We start from the raw sequence: 25,167 nt of genomic DNA on the forward strand, positions 1-25,167 counted from the left end.
ATTATTCCTCTAGAAAAAAAAATATATATATATATATATCTCATTTAGTGGCTAAGCTGCAAAAAACACAAAGCCATAACACACCAGAATTTGCAATGGCCAAATGCAGGCTTTTAGCTTTCAGTCTTGTAAGTCTCACTTCACATCAGATTATGTCATAAAACTTTGGTACAATAAAGTTATAATCACAGAAATTATGAAAATATGTCACAGCTGAAATACTGTTTTTAATAATCAGAATAGGGATACATTCTTGAAATCTACCTTCTTCCTGCCCCTAAGGTCATTGGGGTTGATGGAACTTTATTCCAATTTCCTTCTGCTCTGAAGCCGAGGAAGGAAGTTGGAATGAAGCTTCCTCTCCTTGCTCTGGGCAATTAAAGAAATAAACGTCTCTCCAAGCTCCAGAAAGATTAAATGGATGCAACTTGCACCTTCCGCTCCGCAGCTCTAAGCCTAGGCAAGGTAGAAACATTTCCACAAATATTAAAAACAAGTCCTCCAGTGGAAGCATACAGAGTGGACAACAATAAAACATGTTTTGATTTTTCTCAAATTTTCTCATTTTTTTCCTGGGTCACCTTTTTCTCTCTGCTAAACCAGATACTGGTCACATATTAGGCACCCAAAACATGCTTGCCTAACAGTAAATATTAGGCCCCAATTATAAAGAAAATTAGGACAGTAATGACTGAAACTAGGCTGAATGAAAGGAAATGAGGGCAGCTATTCTGCCACAAGCCATCAACATTCAGGGCCACACAGGGCACCTACACTCTGTTATCCAGAGGAGGGACAAAGAGCCACTAACAAAAACCTGTGGTTGTAAGATTTTTGTACGCTGTTTGCAAGGCTGACCTAAGTCATAATACTAAATATACACTGAAAGAATTAGCATGCCAAATGTGGAAAATAATATTCATACTTATTCAGTAGGATAATCTAGTGTTTGCAAAGCACTCTGTATATCATTTTTGTTACAACCGAAGACATCATCAAGCAATAACACCAGAATGCCAACACCACACCACACATACCTCCTGCGCAGGCTGGGCTTTCCTGTTTACTGACGAACCATCCTTCAAGTGAGTATTTGCTACTGTAGCAGAATTGACTCTCTAGTAAAACAGACAAATACATTCATGGAGTATAAAAACTTACAGCTCCTATTAGTACAAATAAATTCTACTACCAGAATAGCTTGTGTGGAACTATTCATCAGCTTTAGCTACATGAGGCTTCTGCAGCAATTCAAAGCACTTTGTCTTCATGGAAATAAATGCCATGTGTTGATCTTGGCTTTTCAGCCTTTTTCTTCCCTCAACTCTGTAAACATTGTTAGAATAGCTGCATGCTTTTATGCAAGTCATTCAACATCTCTGTTCCAGTTTCCTCAATGATAAAATGAGAAAGTTGAACTACTTGATTTATTTTTTTTTCTCAGCCACTCTACAGCTCAAGACTACTTGATTTCTAAGAGTCTTCCTAGTTCTATACTACTGACATCTCCATGGACTCTAATAAAAATGTAACATTTTTTTAACTAAAAAATAGAGAAGTTCAGGGGCCTGTTTAGGGAACCCCAAATGTCATTTATTTCATTTAAACGTATAATATTCTTCTGTGGCCTCATCTACACACAAGATTGTTTCTATTTACAGGGTGGATCAACAGGGTCTGGCTACAGCATTGAGCTTACTGCTTATGGGAAGATGGCACAACCTCTTGGTAATACCATCCTCGAGAAAGTACTGGATTGTTCACAGAAGCCATTGTAACATCTCCCTCCTTTGGAAAAATAAAGCCCATCATTCCAAACCACTGAGGTGAAAAAACACAGTGTTTGAGTGAAAGCTGTTAATGGAACACTAACTTCGCCAAAAGATCTATTTCATTAGGAACAAGGATTACAATATCGACTTGCTTCCCAAACTGAAATCTCAACTTTCTCAATGTAGGACTTTCCCCTTGTCCCTTTATCTCTATCCCTTCTCCATGACGGAGGGCACGTCAGTAGTGTGTGGTGGTCTGGGGATATCTTCCAGCTGCCACAGAGACACTTGGTCCTATAAAGGATCAGTGAGACCTCTGTAGCAAGTCTTTTTAAATCTAGAACTTCCAAAAAGCAAGGAAATGAAATGAACTAGATTACCTGGGCCTTGACCAGGAGAGGCTTCAAACGATCCAGAACTGCCTCTTCTACCTTGTCTGCTAACTGGGTGGCAGAAACACTATTTAGAAATAAAATTGAAAATTAAAATCAAAGGCAAAAAAATATCCTATTTTGCATATTTATTTACCACTCCAGGTGAAGGGAAATAGGATGATTATAAAAACCACGGGCTTCTCTAACCCTTAGTGGCCATACCAATTATCCCGGGGATCTTATGAAAATGTAGATTCCAATTCACTTGGTCTGAGTAAGGCCTGAGAGTCTGCATTTCCAACAAGCTCCTAGGTGATGTGGCAGAGCCGGCCTTGGGCCTTACTTTATGCACAAGGATTTAGGTAACATCTGAAGTGTTAGGCACTGAGTACCCCTTAAAATCATAATGTTTGTCATTAACAGCTAAAGAGGATAGTAAACTGAACAAAAGAAACTAATTTTATTCCCTCTTCAAATCCCACTGAAACAAGGGGAGCTAGCTTTACACCCACAAAAACAAGGAAGAAAAAAAGGCATTGGAAAACAAAGGACAAAATGATAACTAACTTAGCTGATATGAGGAAGTTGACTTCTAAGACCAGTAATGGGAAAAACTAGAACCCACACACTTTTTACTGCTGACTTAACCAGGCACACAACTGGTAGTACCAGGTACATCTAAGCCTGGGCTAAGCTGGGAGGGGCTGGTGTAAAAATTGACAAGAGCCAAATGATGTTTGAGAAATTAAGACTCCTAGGTCCCTTTCCCTGCTTCACACAACTACACAGCTGCCTCTTTCTAACTCTAAGAGAAGTCTGATTGCTCATTCTCTGTGTGAGGGTCTTTTGACTAGGGGCAGCCAATCACAGCTGAGGCTGTAGGTACCATACTGAAAAGAGGTGGGGGTCAGGTATGCATGCTGAATGCTGTGTCGTTAGACTCACAGTCCTCTTCCCAACTCAGCTCCTAGGATAGCAACATCCTGATCCATATTCTCTGGGCCAAAGATCAGAAAGCTTTTCTGGGCAGTCTGACCCAGGCCAAAGGAAAGACCTAAAGACAAACCTAAGTGTTCTTAACAAATGGTCCAGATGTTACTTTCATCAGATGGTGTTGGAATAGCTAGGTATCCATGAAAGAAAATGAATTTTGATCAGTATTTCATCTCATACACAAAAAATTAATTCTAAATGGATCACAGAGATAAGAATAAATGCTAAAACTATAAAGCACTTAAAAGAAAACAGAAAATCCTTGAGACCCTAACATAGGCAATGATTTCTTAGTTCCCAAAAAATTATTAACCAGAGAAGAAAAATTGATAAACTGGTCTTAATCAGGATTTAAAACTTTCAATTATCAAAAGACACCATTACGAAGACATATGGGCGAGCCATAGTCCTGAGAGAAAGTATCTGCTGCAGACATATCTGGCAAGAGGCTTATGTCCAGAAAATACGAAGAACTCAAATCAATACTTACAAAAAATTTTAATGGGTAAAAGACTTGAACAGACACTTCACAATAAGCACTAGAAAAGGTGCCCAACATCATTCGTCTTCAAGGAAACACAAATTAAAACCACATGGAGACACTACCACATTCTCACCAGAATTACTAAGAGACTGACAAGATCAATTGTTAGCAAGAATGTAAAACAACTAGAAATGAACTCTCATGTACTGCTGATGGCAGTATAAAATGTTACTACTGGCCGGACATGGTAGCTCCTGCCTGTAATCCCAGCACTTTGGGAGGCGAGAATGGCAGATCATGAGGTCAGGAGATTGAGACCATCCTGGCTAACACAGTGAAACCCCATCTCTACTAAAAATACAAAAAGTTAGCCAGGTGTGGTGGTGCATGCCTGTAGTCCCAGCTACTCAGGAGGCTGAGGCAGGAGAATCCCATGAACCCAGGAGGCGGAGGTTGCAGTGAGGTAAGATTGCGCCACTGCAGTCCAGCCTGGGCGACAGAGTGAGACTCCATCTCAAAAAAAAAAAAAAAAATGTAACCACTCTTGAAAATGTGTATGGCTGGTTTAATAAAATTAAACAACTACAACTGCCAATCTATTACCCAGATATTATACTCCTAGGTATTTACCCAAGAGAAATGAAATCATATTTCTACAAAAAAGCCTTGTGCAAGAATGTCTGTAGCAACTTTATTCATACTTAACTATATGGGAAGACCCAAATGTCAATTACAAGAGTATGAAAAGGCAAACTGTGGCATAGTCACACAATGGAATACTATTCTGCACTAAAATGGATGAACTATACTGATACACATACAATGTGGATGAATCTCAAATATTTCTTGAGCAAAAAAAGCCAGATGCAATGGAGCAGATCTTGATAATTCTATTCATATAAAGTCTGAACAGGCAAAGCTACTTATAGCAAAAGAAATCAAAGTAGCTGCCTCTGTGAGGGATGGTGGCGTGGGGGTGGGGGTGGAGTAGAGAACGACCAAAAAGGACATGTGGGAACTTTCTAGGTTGAAGAACAAATTATTTATCTTGATTAGGGTTTTGGTTACCCAGATATATACACTTGTCAAAATTCATTGAACTGTACCTTTAAGTTCTTTGCATTTTACTATATATAAATTATACCACAATAGAAACAATTATTTTAAAAAACTAAAATACTAATTCCAACCCATATACACTGAGGTTTTGATCAGTAATCAGTCCTACATTTAAACATGAGAAGATAGCCAAGATTACTAGATATCTAAGGAAGGAAAGAAAAAGATTATGTTGGTCAAAAGCCAGGTGAAACATGTTAGCTTACTCAAAATAGCACTGTATCTGTGAAACAAGGACAGGAGACTACTGAGTAAGAGATATTTGGAGAATATAATAGAGCTCTCAACATTTTTAATTTTTAAATTTTAAATACTGCAGCAAAAATGATAAACTCAGTGGGTTAAATATTAAAGATGGAGGAAATCTCCTATTGGGGCAGGGTAGGGGTGGAGGTAGAAGAGAGGAAAGACAGGGAAAGAGAGAAAGAAAATAGGAAAAAACAGATAAGAAAATCAGAGGACCAATCAACAAAGTCCAACAGCAAAGAACAGGAACTTCAGAAAGAGAGAATAGAGAAAACAGAGGCAGAAAAAAAAAAGAAAAGAAAACTCAGAACTAAAGGAAATCAACTGCCTGATTGAGAAGGTCTACTGATGAATGAAAATACACCCATAGTAAGTCCTGCCATTATGACTTTGAGCTACCCTGAGGAGAAATCAGCGTCTGTAAGCCTCTAGAGAAGATAAAAAGCAATTTTGATTTCTTATTGGAAACGCGCAGATTTTTGCTTCTGAAGAGGTTGAAAAAATGTACTTTCCCCTATTCTTCCTGTTAATTACAACTAAGAATCCTGGACATTAAATATACGCACTCATGAGAGGACTTGGAAAGGAGTAGAGAAGGCACGCCAGCTAGGAACTCTGGGACCAAAAGAATGACAGGGCAGCGAGTTCTCCGGGATTTCTCTTTGCCTCATATACCCCAGAGTAGGTACTAGAGAAGCCAGCAACCCGGAAACATCAACACACACAGGCAAAAAGAAGTCTCAGCCGGGCGCGGTGGCTCAAGCCTGTAATCCCAGCACTTCGGGAGGCCAAGGCGGGTGGATCACAAGGTCAACACATCGAGATCATCCTGATCAACATGGTGAAACTGTCTCTACTAAAAATTACAAAAAATTAGCTGGGCACGGTGGCGCGTGCCTGTAATCCCAGCTACTCAGGAGGCTGAGGCAGGAGAATTGCCTGAACCCAGGAGGCGGAGGTTGCAGTGAGCCGAGATCGCGCCATTGCACTCCAGCCTGGGTAACAAGAGTGAAACTCCGTCTCAAAAAAAAAAAAAAAAAAAAAAAAAAGTCTCCAGGGCAAATAAAGTCTGCTCTCTCTAGCAACAGGACCAAGAATGGGGCAGCCTAGAAAGACGGAAAACAGTAAATAACTGCCCTACTGCAGCCAAACACAGCAGAAAAACCCACGGCCGCATGCCACAAACAAGTACACGAAAAGACGTTCAGATGCCATGATACACCCATCAGAACGCCTGAAAGAAAGCACAGTGACACCACCACGTGCTGGCAAAAATGCAGAACAACTGGATCCCTCAAACACTGCTGGTGGGAACAGACAGAGCCACTCTGGCAAATGGTATCGCAATTTGGAACTAAACGAAACAAAACATACAACTAGCATACAACCTAGCAACTGCCCTCTGGGCATTTATCCCAGAAAAAAGGGAAAACTTATGTTCGCACAGATACTTGTACACACAACTGTTTATAGAAACTGGATTCATTATAGCCCCAAACTATAAACAACTCAGATGTTCTTTTTCTTTTTTTTTTTTTTTTTTTTTTTGAGACAGGGTCTTGCTCTGTTGCCCAGGCTGGAGTGCAGTGGCCTGATCATGGCTCACTGCAGCCTCGACTTCACAGGCTCAAAGGATTCTCCCACTTCAGCCTATTGAATAGCTGAGACCACTGGCTCAGATGTTCTCCAAGAGGAAAATGGTTAAACTATGGTTTGTTTGCATCCATGCCATGGAATACTACTCAGCAACAAAAAGGGATGAACTACTGATGCATGTGATTAGCTCAATAAAATTTCCAGAGAATGATATAAAGAAAAGAAATTCCAAAAAGTTATATACTATGTAATTCCGCATACAGTAAGATTCTTGAAATAACAAAATTATAGACAGGGAGAGCAGATGAGTGGTTGCCAGGAGTCATTTAGCTAAGCAGTGAATGGGGCAGGAGGGAAGAGGGTGTGGCTACAAAAGGGCAGCATGAAGGATCCTCTCAGGGTGGGAATGTTCTATATTTCGACTATACCAATGTTAATATCCTGGTTGTAGTACTGTACTGTAGTTTCCCAAGAGGCTACCATTTGGGGAAATTGAGTTTTTGTGTGACTCTATAATTACCTCACAATAAGAAGTTAAATTTAAAATTTTCCAATAAAAATAATCTTCTACACCCAGTAAGGCTACCAGCAAATATGAGATTAGTAAGGTTTATCAGCAAATAAAGACATTTTCAGACTTGAAAGGTGTTAAAGAATTTACTTCCCATTCATCCTTTTTCAAGAAGCTAAATTAAATAGGGTACAGCGGCCCATGCCTAATCCCAGCATTCTGGGAGGCCAAGGTGGGAGGATCACTTGAGCCCAGGAGTTCAAGACTAGCCTGGGCAACATAGTGAGACCCTGTTCCTAATTAAAAAAAAAAAAAAGCAGCTAAATTAGCATGTGTTCCATCAAAACAAGCAAGCAAACTGAAGAAGATTACAACACAATATGGGAAATGGGAGATCCAAGCCTAGATTCCTGGCTTGTCTTGCCCTTTTGCTGATGGAAGTTTCTGCTCTTCCCTCTATGATCTGCTGTCTGCTAAGGATGTTCATCTCATCCTCACCAGAAAGATCTAAGAAGCAGTGTGTTACAAGACAGCCCCTCTCCTGACCAGGCTTCTTCCCGAAGTCCAGTGAACCTGGCTCACCTACAGCCCCTCCAGATGGAGGATTCCCTATGTGTGCCAGGACTCACTCGTGACCCTGCTCAGTGACCTCCTGAGCAGGGCACCTACAAACTCTCATGAAAGCACAAGTCAGATTGGGATCCAGACTCTATTCAACCTGTCTTCCCCTAGGAGTCTTCAGATGATACCACCATCAACAATGCCTTTGCCAATTTCAGCTAGATTTGTGCCTGTTTCTCAGTGTTCAAAATTAAACATGATAATGTTGGGGATACACACATAGACAACAGGTTTATGAAGAAGAGTAATGAAAAGATTAACACAAGAATCAGGACAGTGGCTGCCTCTGGGGGGAAAGGGATGCAATCGAGGAAGGACACACTGGAAACTTCTGTATTAGTGGCAATGGCTGATTTCGTGGCTTATGATGGTGTTATGTGTAGGTTCATTCTGTAATATTTTGGATTGTACATGTGCATTTAGTATGTTCTTCTATATGTATGATATGTTTAATTTTTGAAGTAAAAACACACAGAGAAATAAATGGGGCACAGAGGATTAAGCTTTTGCTATATGGCCCAAAGAACAAGTGGGTAAGAGTCACAGAGAATCAAATTTCAACACAGCCTAAGGTCACACCTTCTTAGCTATAAATGACCATGAGATGGATTCCCTCAGACAGTATGATTATCCCATCACAAAGGGTGTGTAAATATACTGGACAGTTCCTTGATGGAGACAGCAGAGAGGAGCCAAAAGCATCAGTTGGGGGAAAAAGATCCTTCAAATCCCAAGATTCTGAAATTGTATGACTTGACAAAAGTCTCGGCCCTCTAATGATACACCTACAGCCCTTCTAACCTGAGATGAACAATCCATGATGAATGGTGACAGAATGCACAGATGTCTCAATAAGTGTTCTGTTAATGTGACTACAGAGTAAATTATTATCAGAGTTGGAAAAATGAGGCAATAGCAGCAGCAGCTAAACTAAATCTTTTAACAAGCTTCTTTATGCCTACAGTGCCCATAGCTTTGAAAACACTTAGGGAGTGAATAAAGGGAACCACATTTGAAAACTATAGCCTGCATTCAGACTAACATGGGACGCGAAAGTAGCTATATGTTGACTTGTATGAGCAGCACATGTATGTGCGTCATTCTGATCTGAGAAGGACTGATATCTGGCTAGAGAAAAGTACTTTTGAGGGTAGTCTAAACAAATCAACATAAGACTCTGATCTTTCAAACAGAACTCCAAAATTACAGATTTTGTTCAGTCCTCCTTCAAACTCCACACAAAAGAAACATTTCCTAGCAAAAAGTATGGTATAATATACAGATAGACATGCAGGTATTCATTCATTCATGTAATGAAGTTAGGTCTTAACAGTCCAGGTTGGTTGTTAGGACTATCCAGATCAATTAGAACAGGTAAGCATCCATTATTCTTCCTAAGAAGCAAATACATACCTCAATTTTTGGAGTCTATCCATTTCTTCAGCTTTGAGAGCACTGAGTTCCTTTGCTCTTCTAGAAGTTTCAGCATCAAGCCAGTCAAGCCTAGAGAACAGTATCAAGAATCACCCCAACTCTCCTCAAAGCAGAGTCAGGACTCCCTTGAGCTCCAGGCTTGGCTCCCTGTAGGCTTCTTAGGTGACTTCACAGTCTTTTAAGGAGGCAAAAAGCCAATAAACATAAGAAGGGTAGCTAGACCTTAACAACCTCTATTTATTGCTAATGTATAGAGATGTAGAACAGGCCTGCTTACCTCTTCCTACCTCAGGAACAAATACTCACCTCTGTTTTTGCATGTTGTCAATTTCTTTGGCTTTTAATTCTTCTAGTTCCCTCAATCTTTTGGAAGTTTCAGCATCAAGCCAAGCGAGCCTAGCAGACAGTCAGAAGAGACAAACCAATTCTTCCTCAACACAGCAGGGTGTCATTATCACAGAAACAGACCAGAAGTCAGGACCCCCCGCAGAGCACCAATCCTGGCTCTATTAAGGTACTCAGTAGGTGACATAACCTCTCAGTACCTGTAAAGCTCTCTGGAACGTGTTCCATGTGAAAACACTTTTATGCACAAAAGGACTCTGAGTGAGTGTACAGCACAGTAAGAACCTGTCTCAAAGGTTTGCAAGAAAACTAGCTATCACTTGTACTTTGGGTTTCTTACCAGATTCAAACAAAACCCTTTCTGTATCTTCAAGTTTAGACTAAACAATGAACCCCCAGGAGCCATATAGGCACAGTGAAGTCAGATAAAAACAAAAGGGAAAAGTTAACTGTGGACAACTCTGTTGTATGTAAAAATGCCTTGATTCTTTTGGTTTAGAATACATGAATATTGTCAAATTATTTAATGGGCCGCTTTCATTTTTGCTTTCCCATAATTGCAAGAATAATTTCAGGCAAACTAATGTAGAGAAAGCTGTTTTCACTACCCTCTTCCTATGGAAGGTACTCAGTAGGTGACATAACCTCTCAGTACCTGTAAAGCTCTCTGGAACGTGTTCCATGTGAAAACACTTTTATGCACAAAAGGACTCTGAGTTAGTGCACAGCACAGTAAGAACCTGTCTCAAAGGTTTTCAAGAAAACTAGCTATCACTTGTACTTTGGGTTTGAAATCCTGCCTGTTCTTCAGGTCCTAGTTTAATTTCCATCTCAATCCATGAAGCCTAGACCTCTGCAGCAAGAAATAACTTTCTACCCTTTCTAAACTCTCTCAGTTCCTAGGTTACACACCTCGTTCTATCTTAAATTATAGCCAATTACGTATCTTCTCTATTGACTGTAAATAAGCAAGGGCTGGGATTATGGCCTATTTGCCCTTTTTAAAGTCTCCATAGAGCTCATAACAGTGTCATATACAAAACTAGCAACTGATATGTAATGACACACATATAATTTATGAATGAATGACATAAGAAAAAATAGAGGAGCTCACTGCAAGCTATACAGTTTGACAGAAAAGTTTAATAAGCTACAGTTTATTTTTTTAATAGCCTACATTTTAAATAACCAACTTTATACACAGAAAAGAGAAGAAAGGGTTGACTTCCAAGTCTATGTAAAAGGAGCTCTTTAACTCTCAAAGATCTGAAAAATACCAGCACAAACCTGACTGCCTCATGCTCAACAGCACCTGTCAAGTGATTTTCCTCTTGAGTATCTTCTTGCTGGAGAGACTCTTTTGTGGCATCTCTGGGGCTAGATTTCACCTCTAGCCATGCAGCACTGCAAAAAATGGAAAAGCACCTTTGTCATCATTCACTCCGTGTCCAGTGACTCATCCAAGTAGGTGCCAGCTCAGAGAAGACGACAGCATTAAATTAATGGTGATGTATAGCATGGGGTCCTAAAGTAGAAGCTGCATGTGAAGAAGAGTGAGATCCTCCAGCACTCAGGCTCAGTGTCAAAGGGGAGAAATTCTCCTTTGCTTCAAAGAAGCCATCAGGATTTTAAATGAGAAATAGTGATCAATTACAGAACACTGGGTGAATGTCAATAAAACTGTTAAAATATATAGATTTGGATCACTAATTACATTCCATAGTATAAGAAAATTCTGTGTTTTTACAAGGCCTAACAGCACTGTGAGCCTAGAAGTCCCACCCACCGTCCTCTGCCAACCAGACATGCACTCTAAGACAGTCCACTGTATATTTGGCTTGCAATACAAACTTCAATTGAGCTTACCAATTGAAGGTACATCTCCATATTAATACTTGGATACGAAAATACAGAAAACAGAGTACAGTAATAAAAACAAAAAAAGCACATTATGAAATCAGAAGACCTGATTTGAGGTCTGGCTGTTAGATGAATAAGACATTAAATTCTCTAAACATTGTTTCTTTAACTTTAAAATGAGAATGGATGGATGAGCACAGCCATTCCTCCACATTCATTTGGAATCTTAGGGGCTTCTCTTCCACCAGGCTGCTCACCCTGACTTCTGATGGCTCCCAAAGACAGAACCCTCCAGTCACCTATCTTCTCCCTTGTTCTCCCCAATATTACTGCTTTTTACTTCTTTCTTTTTTCTGTTCCACCTCCTGGTCCTTTCCATTGTGTTTTCAAGAACTACTGTCTCATGGCAAATAAGCTCCCCTTTATCTTCAACCAATTCCCCCAAAGATTATTTCCACCTAACTGGACGCTGCTCCTCTTCTCTCTAGCCCTGTGAAATGACAGCTTCTCATTCTCCATGTGCTATGAATGAGGATGACATGACAGTAATGTCAACATTATCCTAACTGCTCCCCACAGCTACGACAATGTTGGTGATATCTACATGGTTTTACAGTTCACAATTGTCTTGATATAGAGTTAGAATTATTTTAAAATATTTATTTACTCAGCAAAGATTTACTGAATGCCTACTATCCACCTAGCACTGGGCATTCAAATATAAAAAAGAAAGTCCCTGGCCTCAAGTTTCTCAAATCAATTGGCAGAAGAGACAAGTGAAGTGAAGCCCATCGTCTTCCACACATGTCCCAGGTGTTGGAGTGGGCCATGGAAAAGCTGTTCCAACCATAGTCAGGAAGAAGAAGGAACCACCAAGCTTCTGGACAAAGACTTCTCACATATGACTCACCCAAAAAAGCACTTCCTCTTAATGGAAAAAATTAAGGCTACTACTTCATTTGCTCCTTATGAGCTATAGGTCACCTTTGACACGTGGAGGAAAACAGAATCACATAAACAAACAGTCCCTTGAGTTTTCACATACCATTTAGGAGATGCTGGTGGGGATGTAGGGTTTGGGGGTATCCATGGTGCCTTGTGGTTTTTCACAGGCTGTCGGTTCATTTTTAATCTGGATGAAACTGTTGTCTGCTGCACTCTGCTTTTAGTATGAGGTTGGCTTTGTCTACTTCTCTCAGCTTTGTGAAGTCCCTGTGAGAGTAAGTAAGAATTACAAAGCCAAACAAATATCAAAGAAACTATGGTTTCAACCGCTGACTCACTGAAGCTCCAAGTTCTCTATGTTATTCACGCGTCCACTCAGTAAAACCTGAGTAGAAAGCACTGTGGTAGAAATTTGGAGGAGGGTGTAAATTACATTGAAACAACCATGGTAGGGGGTGGGAGTGGAGTGTATAGGATTGGAATCCCTGCCTCTGCCTGACACCTTTAAACATATAAACTATATATAAAATATATTTTTATTTATTTACAACTTTTTTCCTAATTAAACGACAACAACAACAACAACAAAAAAAAAAAAAACCTCATTCCATATTGTTAAATTATTTTTCTATTTTCTTTTCTTTTCGAGATAGAGTTTCGCTCTTGTTACCCAGGCTGGAGTGCAATGGCGCAATCTCGGCTCGGCGCAATCTCGGCTCACCGCAACCTCCGCCTCCTGGGTTCAAGCAATTCTCCCACCTCAGCCTTCTGAGTAGCTGGGATTACAGGCACACGCCACCATGCCCAGCTAATTTTTTGTAGTAGAAACAGGGTTTCACCATGTTGACCAGGATGGTCTCGATCTCTTGACCTCGTGATCCACCCACCTCGGCCTCCCAAAGTGCTGGGATTACAGGCTTGAGCCACCGTGCCTGGCCTTCTTTTTTTTTTTTTAGAGACAGAGTCTCGCTCTGTTGTCGACACTGGAGTGCAGTGGCATGATCACAACTGACTGCAGCCTCAAACTCCTGGGCTCAAGCGATTCTCCTGCCTTAGTCTCCTGAGTAGCTAGGATCACAGGTGTGTGATATCATGCCTAATTTTTTATTTTGTGTAGAGCCAGGGTCTCATTGTGTTGCCCAAGCTGGTCTTGAACTCTTGGGCTCAAGTAATATGTAAAACATTCTTAGTTAAAACACTTAACCTCTCTGAACCTTAGGTCTAAATAGAATGAATCTAACTATTTAAAAAATGCTATAGAGAATACTGCTCTGTCTCTGGAGAAGAGCACCCAAATGACCTCCGCCCCACAATACCCATAAAAGTTTGGGAAGAAATGGACTTGATCCTAATCCATTATTCGTTAATAACCTGTGGTAACTGCTATCTCTCTTTATTTGGAGGCCACCTGAAAATAAACAGATTTGCTACAGAAGCCTTGGGCAAGACCACCAAATGTCACTAATACAATAAAGGTGTTCAATTAGGAGGTGGTTTTTCGGCCAGTTTTCCACTGATAGGGCCATAGGTAAGTTTAAACTGAAGCTTAAAATGTAACATAGTTTCCAACCAAGTTTTACCTTGCTGGCTCCCAAAGCCATATTAGAAAGCACTCACCCTAGGATGCCCTTGTAATATTCAGTAATTATTACTGATCAATATTTATCTTTAGCAGGAACCAACTTTTTTTTTTCTTTAAGACAGGGTCTTACTCTGTTGCCCAGGCTGGAGTACAGTGGCTCAGTCATAGCTCACTACAGTCTCAAACTCCTCGGCTCAAGTGATCTCCCTGCCTCAGGCTCCCAAACAGCTGGAACTACAGGCATTAGCTACCACATCTGGCTAATTTTCTTCTTAATTTTGTTTTTACTTGAGATGGGGTCTCACTGTGTTGCCCAGGCTGATCTTAAACTCCTGGCCTCAAGCAATCCTCTTACTCCCCAAAGTGCTGGGATGATAGGTGTGAGCCCCCGGCAGGAACCAGATCTTAATCCCCTCAAATTTCACACTTCCAAATCAGAAGCAGGAAAAAAAAAAAAACTGAATTTAAAAATCTCTTGTCCAATTAGTTATTGGTATCATATTAGTTAGAATCTTACCGAACCAGGAATAGAAAGAATTCTCTATTCTAGTAACAATATTAAAAATTGTTTTTTTTTTTGTTAAAAATATATAAATGACTTAAATAGCCAGACTCAAGCCTGAGAACTGGCTCCACTACATACCAGCTTACATGACCTTGACAATGTCAGATAAATATAAATGGACCAAAAGAAAGGAATGATTTCATACTTGCTGTCTTGCTGGTGCCGGAGTATCTTTCTTCCTAAACGGCACTTTCTCAGTCATAGGCTTCCTTTGCACTGCTTTTGTTTTTGCCACGGCTAACGCCTCATCTTTGAAGCTTGCACTTTGGTCTAGGATAAATGGTCCTTCTTCCGGAAGGATATCCGCATCTAATACATCAAGCTCACTCTGCAACCTCTGGGTCTCCGGAAACTCCATTTCAGGCTGATACTTATCTATATGGAGATTTTTGAAGAACAAACTAAGGAAAATGCTATTCAAATCAAATTGCTGAGAATGATTATCTATACACAGATAAGCTCCAAATATCTATCCTAGCCCTGCTGAGAAGCGGATATTTTGTTGTTAACATTGTTCCTCCTCCTATGAATATTATTCAGGTTTATAATAGAAACCTAGGTGTCACAGTTGACTCCCTGAATCTTTGCTCTCATATTTACTCATTTACTTGGCCCCTTTGATCCTAATTCTAAAATAGCACTTACATTTATTCCTGTCCTTCCTTCCCTTTTGCTACTACCCAAGGTCAGGCTTGCCATATCTTGTGACTAAAATAATAGTGTCTCCTAACTGATCCCCTGTTTATCTTCACACTGTCTCCTGGCTACCAAAATTTTTCTTCTCAAATGTAATATTTAAATGTCACTTATATACTCAAAACCTTCAACGGCTCCTAATTTAATAGAGAATAAAGTCTGAACTCCATACAAGATATTCAACCTACAATGGGAAAGGAAGCTGTCTCTATTTGAAGATGAGACAATATAGAAAATCAAAGAGACTCCACAGACAAACTATTAAAGCTGAGAAGAGGGGTCAGCAAGGTTTCTGGACATAAGAAGATGAACACACAAAATCAGTATTATCTCCACATTATCAAAATAACTAATAGAAAATATATGAGAAAAAAACTCATTAACATTGACAACAGAAACTATAAGGCATGTTGGAAGAAATCTAATGAAAGAAGCAAAAGGCTTTTACATAAAAATTTAAAAGGTAAAGGACAGGAAAGAAAATCTAAATACATTGTTTTCATGAATGAACAGACTGTAACGATGTCAGTTCTCCCCCGCCAAGTAATCCATAATTTCAAATGAATATTCAATTAAATCTCTAACAGATTTTTTTGATGCATCTAAACAAGTTGATACTAAAATTCATACAAAGTATAAAATCCCAATAGCCCAAATAATTTTGAAGAACAGCCAACAAAGTGGGGAGTGGGTGGAGGTAGGAATCTTACTCTTTCTTGCAAAGACAAAGTCTTAGTGAGAAAGCATTAAAGGCAGTGTGAGACTGATGCAAACACAGGCAGAAATCAATGAAACATAATGGATGTGACAAAGGCAGCATGATAAATCAGTGAGTATGAACTGGATTTTTCAAAAAACAGTGCTAAGATTACTAGTATCCATAGAGAAAAAAATAAAACAGGATCCTTGTATCACAATTGAACACTAAATTCTAAATGGAATGAAGACCTAAATGTGGAAAGAAAACCCTAAAGCTTTAATTAGAAAATACAGGAGACTGAGATCCAAGATGGCCCTTTTAGGAGCAGCAGCTTAGGATTGCAGCTCCCAGTGAAAGCGTAGCGGGTGTGTGGATGCCACATTTCCAGACGGATCTTTATTGTCCACAGACCAGGAGATTCCTAGGTGGAGGAGCCCTATGGGTCACCAGCGTGGCTGTTTTGCTGGCACTGCGGCGCAGCAGCTCTCCATACAAAATACACTGGTCTGGTTGCCCTTTTAAGCTGGCCAGGAGATTCCCGGGCAGTGCCGTTGTTTCAGCCGGTGCAGTAGGTTGCTGCACGGGAAATCACACAGATCCTGGCGCCCTTTCAGCAGGCGACTGGAACACCTAGGAGACAGTCAACCATTCAACTTAAAAAAAAAAAAAAAAGGCTCTGAGGCAGGGAGCCAGGTGATCAAGCTTGACGGGTCACACCCCCACAAAAAAAAAAAAAAAAAAAAAAAAAAAGCCCAGCAATTGGAAATGCTTAGGGTTGAGAGTTTCATGGCAAGCACAGCTGAACCCAGGTTGGTGGGGGAGGGGCGTCCGCCATTACCAAGGCACTCCACATCTAAGGATTTAGTCCACCATTGCTGAGGCAGCTTGCTGTTGCCAAGGCAACCCGCCATAACAGAGAGAGTCCCCCATTACAGAGGCGGGCCACCATTGCTGAGGCAGTTCTAGCCACACCTATATAAACAGGACTACAGGGAAGCTCAACGGCAGCAGGGCGGGGCTCAGCAAAGCGTCTGCAGGCAGAAAGTGACTAGGCTGCCTCCTTCCTGGGCAGGGCAGCCCTGAAAAAAAAAAAAGGCAGCAGAACAACGGACACTCATAATAAAGCCCTAACTCCCTGGGACAGAGCACCTGGGGAAAAAAAGGCAGTTTATGAGTTCTGCTGCAGCAGACTTAAATGTACCTGCCTAGCAGCTCTGAAAGAACAATGGAGCTCACAGCTCAACACTTGAGCTCCTATAAAGAAGAGACTGTCTCCTCAAGCAGCTCCCTGAACCCCGTATATCCAAAGAGTCAGCTCACAAAAGACTGATCAGACTAACATTTGGCAGGCATCATTCTGGGACAAAGATAGCAGAAGAAGACACTGGTAGCAACCCTTAACTGTTCTGCAGCTGCTGCAGGTGACGCCCCAGGCAAGCAGGGCCTGGAGTGGACCTCAGCAGTCCTACAGCATAGGGGCCAGACTGTTAGAAGGAAAACTAAGAAACAGAAATAACTTCATCATCAACAACCTGGACGTCCACTCAGAGACCCAATCTGAAAATCAGCAACTACACAGACGATGGGTGGATAAATCCACAAAGATGGGAAGCAACCAGCGCAAAAAGGAGGAAAACACCCGAAACCAGAACACCTTTCCTCCCACAAGGGATCACAACTCCTCACCAGCAAGGGAACAAAGCTGAATGGACAATGAGTGTGATGAAATGACAGAATCAAAATTCAGAAGGTGGGTAATGAGAAACTTCTGTGAGCTAAAAGAACATGTTTTAACTCAATGCAAAGAAACTAAGAAACTTGAAAAAAGATTTGAGGAAATGATAACAAGAATGGACAACTTAGAGAGGAATATGAGTGAATTCATGGAGCTGAAAAACACAACACAAGAACTTAGGGAAGCAAGCACAAGTTTCAGCAGCCGAATTGACCAAGCAGAAGAAAGGATATCAGGGGTCGAAGATCAACTCAATGAAATAAAATGAGAAGGCAAGATTAGAGAAAAAAGTGCAAAAAGGAATGAACAAAGTCTCCAAGAAATGTGGGACTATGTGAAGAGATCTAATCTACGTTTGATAGGTGTACCTGAATGTGATGAAGAGAATGAATCCAAGCTGGAAAATACTCTTCAGGATATTATCCAGGAAAACTTCCCCAACCTAGCAAGGCAGGCCAATATTCAAGTCCAGGAAATACAGAGAACACCACAAAGATATTCTGCAAGAAGAGCAACCCCAAGGCACATAATCGTCAGATTCACCAGGGTTGAAATGAAAGAGAAAATGCTAAGGGCGGCCAGAGACAAAGGTCGGGTCACCCACAAAGGGAAGCCCATCAGACTCACAGCAGATCTCTCGGCAGAAACCCTACAAGCCAGAAGAGAGTGGGGGCCAATATTCAACATCCTTAAAGAAAAGAACTTTCAACCCAGAATTTCATATCCAGCCAAACTGAGATTTGTAAGTGAAGGAAAAATAAAATCCTTTGCGAACGAGCAAGTACTCAGAGATTTTGTCACCACCAGGCCTGCTTTACAAGAGCTCCTGAAAGAGGCACTACACATAGAAAGGAACAACCAGTACCAGCCATTCCAAAAACATACCAAATGCTAAAGAGCATCAATAAAAGGAAGAATCTGCATCAACTAATGGGCAAAATAGACAGCTAGCATCAAAATGGCAGGATCAAATTCACACATAACAATATTAACCCTAAATGTAAATGGGCTAAATGCACCAATCAAAAGACACAGACTGGCAAATTGGATAAAAAGCCAAAACGCATCAGTGTGCTGTATCCAGGAAACCCATCTTACATGCAAGGATACACAAAGGCTCAAAATAAAGGGATGGAGGAAGATTTACCAAGCAAATGGAGAGCAAAAAAAAGCAGGAGTTGCAATTCTTGTCTCTGATAAAATAAACTTTAAAGCAACAAAGATCAAAAGAGACAAAGAAGGACATTACATAATGGTAAAAGGATCCATACAACAAGAAGAGCTAATGGTCCTAAATATATATGGACCCAATACAGGGGCACCCAGATACATAAGGCAAGTTCTTAATGACTTACAAAGAGACTTAGACTCCCACACAATAATAGCGGGAGACTTTAACACTCCACTGTCAATATTAGACAGATCAACCAGACAGAAAATTAACAAGGATATCCAGGACCTGAACTCAGACCTGGAACAAGCAAACCTGATAGACATTTACAGAACTCTCCACCCCAAATCCACAGAATATACATTCTTCTCAGCACCACATCACACCTACTCTAAAATACTACCACATAATTGGAAGTAAATCACTCCTCGGCAAATGCAAAAGAACGGAAATTATAACAAACGGTCTCTCAGACCACAGTGCAATCAAGTTAGAACTCAGAATTCAGAAACTAACTCAGAACCGCACATCTTCAGGGAAACCAAACAACTGGCTCTTGAATGTTGACTGGATAAACAATGAAATGAAGGCATAAATAAAGAAGTTCTTTGAAACCAACGAAAACGAAGACACAACATACCAGAATCTCTGGAACACATTTAAAGCAGTCTCTAGAGGAAAATATATAGCAATAAGTGCCCACATGAGAAGAGTGGAGAGATCCAAAATTGACACCCTATCATCAAAATTGAAAGAGCTAGAGGAGCAAGTTCAAAAAAACTCAAAACCTAGCAGAAGACAAGAAATAACTAAGATCAGAGCAGAACTGAAGGAGATAGAGACACGAAAAACCCTTCAAAAAATTAATAAATCCAGGAGCTGGTTTTTCGAAAAGATCAACAAAATAGACCACTAGCCAGATTAATTTAAAAAAAAGAGAGAGAATAATGAAATAGATGCAATAAAAAACGATAAAGGGGAAATCACCACAGATCCCACAGAAATTCAAACCATCATCAGAGAATATTACAAACAACTCTATGCACATAAACTAGTAAACCTGGAAGAAATGGATAAATTCCTGGACACTTGCATCCTCCCAAGCCTAAACCAGGAAGAAGTCGAAACCATGAATAGACTAATAACAAGATCTGAAGTTGAGGCAGCAATCAAGAGCCTACCACACAAAAAAAGCCCAGGTCCAGATGGGTTCACAGCCGAATTCTACCAGACACACAAAGAGGAACTGTTACCATACCTCCTGAAACTATTCCAAATAATCCAAAAAGAGGGAATCCTTCCCAAATCATTTTATGAGACCAACATCATCCTGATACCAAAACCCGGCAGAGATTCAACAAGAAAAGAAAACTTCAGGCCAATATCCATGATGAACATAGATGCAAAAATCTTCAATAGAATACTGGCAAGCCGACTGCAACAGCACATCAAAAAGCTTATCCACCATGATCAAGTAGGATTCATCCCGGGGATGCAAGGCTGGTTCAACATACGCAAATCTATAAACGTAATTCACCACATAAACAGAACCAAAACAAAAACCACATGATTATCTCAATTGATGCAGAGAAGGTCTTTGACAAAATTCAACAGCCCTTTATGCTAAAAACCCTCAATAAACTTGGTATTGACAGAACATATCTCAAAATAATAAAAGCTATCTACAACAAACCAATAGCCAATATCATACTGAATGGGCAAAAACTGGAAGCATTCCCTTTGAAATCTGGCACTAGACAAGGATGCCCTCTCTCACCACTCCTATTCAATATAGTACTGGAAGTTCTAGCCAGAGCAATCAAGCAAGAAAAAGAAATAAAGGGTATTCAAATAGGAAAGGAGGAAGCCAAATTGTCTCTATTTGCAGACGACATGATAGTATATCTAGAAGACCCCATTGTCTCAGCCCAAAATCTCCTGAAACTGATAAGCAACTTCAGCAAAGTCTCAGCATACAAAATCAATGTGAAAAAATCACAAGCATTCCTATACACCAATAACAGACTTATTGTCTGTTATTGTCTGGAGCCAAATCAAGAACAAACTGCCATTCACAATTGCTACAAAGAGAATAAAACACCTAGGAATACAACTAACAAGGAATATAAAGGACCTCTTCAAGGAGAACTATGAACCACTGCTCAATGAAATAAGAGGACACAAACAGATGGAGAAACATTCCATGTTCATGGTTAGAAAGAATCAATATCGTGAAAATGGCCATACTGCCCAAAGTCATTTACAGATTCAACACTATCCCCATCAAGCTACCAATGACCTTCTTCACAGAACTGGAAAAAAACACCTTAAACTTCATACAGAACCAAAAGAAAGTCCACATAGCCAAGTCAATTCTAAGTAAAAAGAACACAGCGGGAGGCATCACACTACCGGACTTCAAACTATACTACAAGGCTACAGTAATCAAAACAGCATGGTACTGGTACCAAAACAGAGATATAGACCAATGGAACAGAACAGAGGCATCGGAGGTAACACAACATGTCTACAACCATACAATCTTTGATAAACCTGACAAAAACAAGCAATGGGGAAATGATTCCCTGTTTAATAAATGGTGTTGGGAAAACTGGCTAGCTATGTGCAGAAAGCAGAAACTGGACCTCTTCCTGACACCTTACACCAAAATTAACTCCAGATGGATTAAAGACTTAAACATAAGACCCAACACCATAAAAACCCTAGAAGAAAATCTAGGCAAAACCATTCAGGACATAGGAGTAGGCAAGGACTTCATGACCAAAACACCAAAAGCATTGGCAACAAAAGGCAAAATAGACAAATAGGACCTAATCAAACTCCACAGCTTCTGCACGGCAAAAGAAACAGTCATTAGAGTGAATCGGCAACCAACAGAATGGGAAAAAAAAGGTCTGATATCCAGAATCTACAAAGAACTAAAACAGATTTACAAGAAAAAAACAAGCCCATTCAAAAATGGGCAAAAGATATGAACAGACACTATACAAAAGAAGACATACATGAGGCCAACAAACATGAAAAAATGCTCATCATCACTGGTCATGCAAATCGAAACCACACTGAGATACCATCTCATGCCAATTAGAATGGCGATCATTAAAAAATCTGGAGACAACAGATGCTGGAGAGGATGTGGTGAAATAGGAACACTTTTACACTGCTGGTGGGAGTGTAAATTAGTTCAACCATTGTGGAAGACAGTGTGGCAATTCCTCAAGGACCTAGAAATAGAAATTCCATTTGACCCAGCAATCCCATTACTGGGTATATATCCAAAAGACTATAAATCGTTCTACTATAAGGACACATGCACACGAATGTTCACTGCAGCACTGTTTACAATAGCAAAGACCTGGAATCAACCCAAATGCCCATCAATGATAGACTGGACAGGGAAAATGTGGCACATATACACCATGGAATATTATGCAGCCATCAAAAATGGTGAGTTTGCGTCCTTTGTAGGGACATGGATGAACCTGGAGAACATCATTGTCAGCAAACTGACACAAGAACATAAAATGAAATACCGCATGTTCTCACTCATAGGCGGGTGTTGAACAATGAGAACATATGGACACAGGGAGGGGAGCACTATACACTGGGGTCTGTTGGGGGGAATAGGGGAGGGACAGTGGGGGATGGGGAGTTGGGGGAGAGATAGCATGGGGAGAAATGCCAGATATAGGTGAAGGGGAGGAAGGCAGCAAATCACACTGCCATGTGTGTACCTATGCAACTATCTTGCATGTTCTTCACATGTACCCCAAAACCTAAAATGCAATAAATAAATAAAAGAAAATACAGGAGACTATCAGTATGACACAGGAGCAGAAGAGACTTTCTTAAGCTCAAATATAATACTGACATATTTGCACTTAATTGGACTAAACTACAACTTCCATCTGACAAAAAGACATCCTTAAAGTCCATAGACAAGCCAAAGTATGGAAGTAGATCTCTATAATGCATGTAATCAACATAGGATGAGTATCTAGACTATATAAAGAACACCTACAAAACTGTAAGACAAACAATCCAATGGAGAAATAGGCAAAGGAATGAAACTGGCAATTCAGACAGAAAATCTGAATTGTCAATAAAAATATGAAAAGATGATTGAATTCACCTAAAATAAAAAATATTCAAACAATGATGTATGATTTTAAATCCATCAAATGATGTGAAAAAACAAGTACTCTCACAGACAATTAGCGTTGCAGTAAATTCACCAGCTGCTCTGGAAAGCAACCTGATTGCTCTAGTACAGTTGAAGATTTACATACACTGCAACCAAGCAATTTCAATCCTGGGTATATACTAAGCCTAGAGGAACTCTCTTATGTGCACAGAGGAAGCCAGGAACCCAGATATTCACTTCTTTATTGTTTATAAAAGCAAAAAACTGGGAACAACAAAAATGTCTATCAATAAGAGCTGAAAAATAAACTATGGTATATTCATATAAGGGAAACCTATACAGCAGTAAAATCAATAAATGAGAATTCATGTATCAACATGAGAAAACCTTACAAACATAAGTGAGGGGTAAGCAAACTGCAAAATGATGCATATTATAATATATTTACATAAAACAATACTATATATATTTTATGGACAGACATACAAGCAGTACAAATATAAAAACAACGGGTCTAGAATATAATAACAATAGTAACTTCTAGTGAGGGAAAAAAGAGAATGGAATGAGGAGAAAAATACAAAAGGGACCTCAACTGTACTGTCATCCCATTTCACTTTCCCCAGTTTCAGTTATCCTTCAGCAGTCTGGGTCCAAAAATATTCAATGGGAAATTCCAGAAATAAACAATTCATAAGTTGCATTCTTTTTTACTTTTTTTTTTTTTTTTTTGAGACAGAGTCTCACTCTGTTGCCCAGGCTGTGCATGATCTTGGCTCACTGCAACCTCTGCCTCCCGGGTTCAGGCAATTCTCCTGTCTCAGCCTCCCAAGTAGCTGGGACTATAGGCATGTGCCAACACACCCAGCTAATTTTTGTATTTTTAGTAAAGACGGGGTTTCACCATGTTGGCCAGGCTGGTGTCAAACTCCTGATGGCAAGTGATCCACCCGCCTCAGCCTCCCAAAGTGCTGGAATTATAGGTGTGCACCACCACACCTGGCTAATTTTTGCATTTTTAGTAGAGATGGCGTTTCACCAAGTTGGTCAGGCTGGTCTCGAACTCCTGACTTCATGATCCTCCCACCTCAGCCTCCCAAAGTGCTGGGATTACAGGTGTGAGCCACCATACCCAGCCCATAACTTTTAAACTGTGTATCCATGCTGTTGACTCTCTCTGCCTGCTAGTCACCTTGTAGCTGTCTCGGTGATCAGATCAACTGTCCCATATTGTAGTGCTTGTGTTCCAGTAACCCTTATTTAACTTCATAATGGCCCCAAAGAGCAACTATAGTGATGCTGGCAATTCAGATATGCTGAAGAAGCTGAAAAATATGCCTTTTAAGTGAAAAGATAAAAGTTCTCCACTTAATAAGGAAAGAGAAAAAAAATCACAATGATATTACTAAGTCTAGTAAGACTGAATCTTCTATTCATGAAATTGTGACGAAGGAAAAAGAAATTCAAAGCTAGTTTTGTTATCACATCTCCAGCTGAAAAATTATGGCCACAGTGCGTGATAAATGCTTAGTTAGGATGGAAAAGGAATTAAACTCAGGGCTGGAAGGCATGAACAGAAATGTGTTCCAAATGATGGCAAATGAGTTAGGCACTATCTTCAGTGTTAGGTATACACTGGGAGCTTTGAAACGTATCCCCTGTGGATATGAGGGACTACAGGTTGAGCATGCCAAATCCCAAAAATCCAAAATCCAAAATGCTCCAAAACTGGCAACTTTTTGAGTGCCAACAAAATGCTCCCAGGAAATGTTCATTGGAGCCTTTTGGATTTCAAATTTTTGGATTTGTGATGCTCTATCGGTAGGTGTAATGTAAATATTCCAAAATCCAGAAAAAGTTTAAACCCAAAGCACTTCTGATTCCAAGGATTTTAGATAAGGGATACTACTCAACCTGTGCTGTATTTTATTTATAAAAAAAAAAAAAAAAATCTGAAGTAAATAAAGCAAAAATGTTAAAATTCATTAAATCTAAGTAGTGGCTATACAATATTATTCTTTTTATTCCTTTCTGTATATTTTAAATATTTCATAATCAAAGGAAAACTACATTTGGACTACTTTAATAGTCAGTCAAAGGTCAGATTTCCTGGCACTACATCCTCTTTAGGTACTTTTCAAAGCTATAGAAGTTACACAGCAAGAAAATATAAATCAGAAGAAAAGAATGGTAAACTAAATCCTTGGTCTGTAATTTATTTAATTCCCAAGCTTATATACATCCAAGCAACTC

At 39.9% G+C, this 25,167-nt stretch overlaps 1 protein-coding gene across 14 annotated transcripts in view; it reads right to left on the bottom strand.

The window, feature by feature from the left end:
• The window catches only part of KIAA0753 (KIAA0753 ortholog), a 69,779-nt gene that overhangs the window by 19,691 nt on the left and 24,921 nt on the right, over positions 1-25,167 (bottom strand). For all 14 annotated transcript variants that reach the window (XR_004743435.3, XR_004743434.3, XR_013535841.1 and 11 more), the window contains 7 exons: positions 14,593-14,822; positions 12,401-12,567; positions 10,783-10,899; positions 9,457-9,546; positions 9,130-9,219; positions 2,153-2,231; positions 1,038-1,118 (listed from right to left, as the gene is read on the bottom strand). Coding sequence is in view for 11 of the 14 variants with exons in the window: in XM_035301117.3 (XP_035157008.2) it covers positions 1,038-1,118; positions 2,153-2,231; positions 9,130-9,219; positions 9,457-9,546; positions 10,783-10,899; positions 12,401-12,567; positions 14,593-14,822 (854 nt within the window). In the remaining 3 variants the exon portion in view is untranslated. The remainder of the gene's footprint in view (positions 1-1,037; positions 1,119-2,152; positions 2,232-9,129; positions 9,220-9,456; positions 9,547-10,782; positions 10,900-12,400; positions 12,568-14,592; positions 14,823-25,167) is intronic.

Source organism: Callithrix jacchus, chromosome 5 (assembly GCF_049354715.1).
Source record: "Callithrix jacchus isolate 240 chromosome 5, calJac240_pri, whole genome shotgun sequence".
Classification (NCBI taxonomy): domain Eukaryota; kingdom Metazoa; phylum Chordata; class Mammalia; order Primates; family Cebidae; genus Callithrix; species Callithrix jacchus.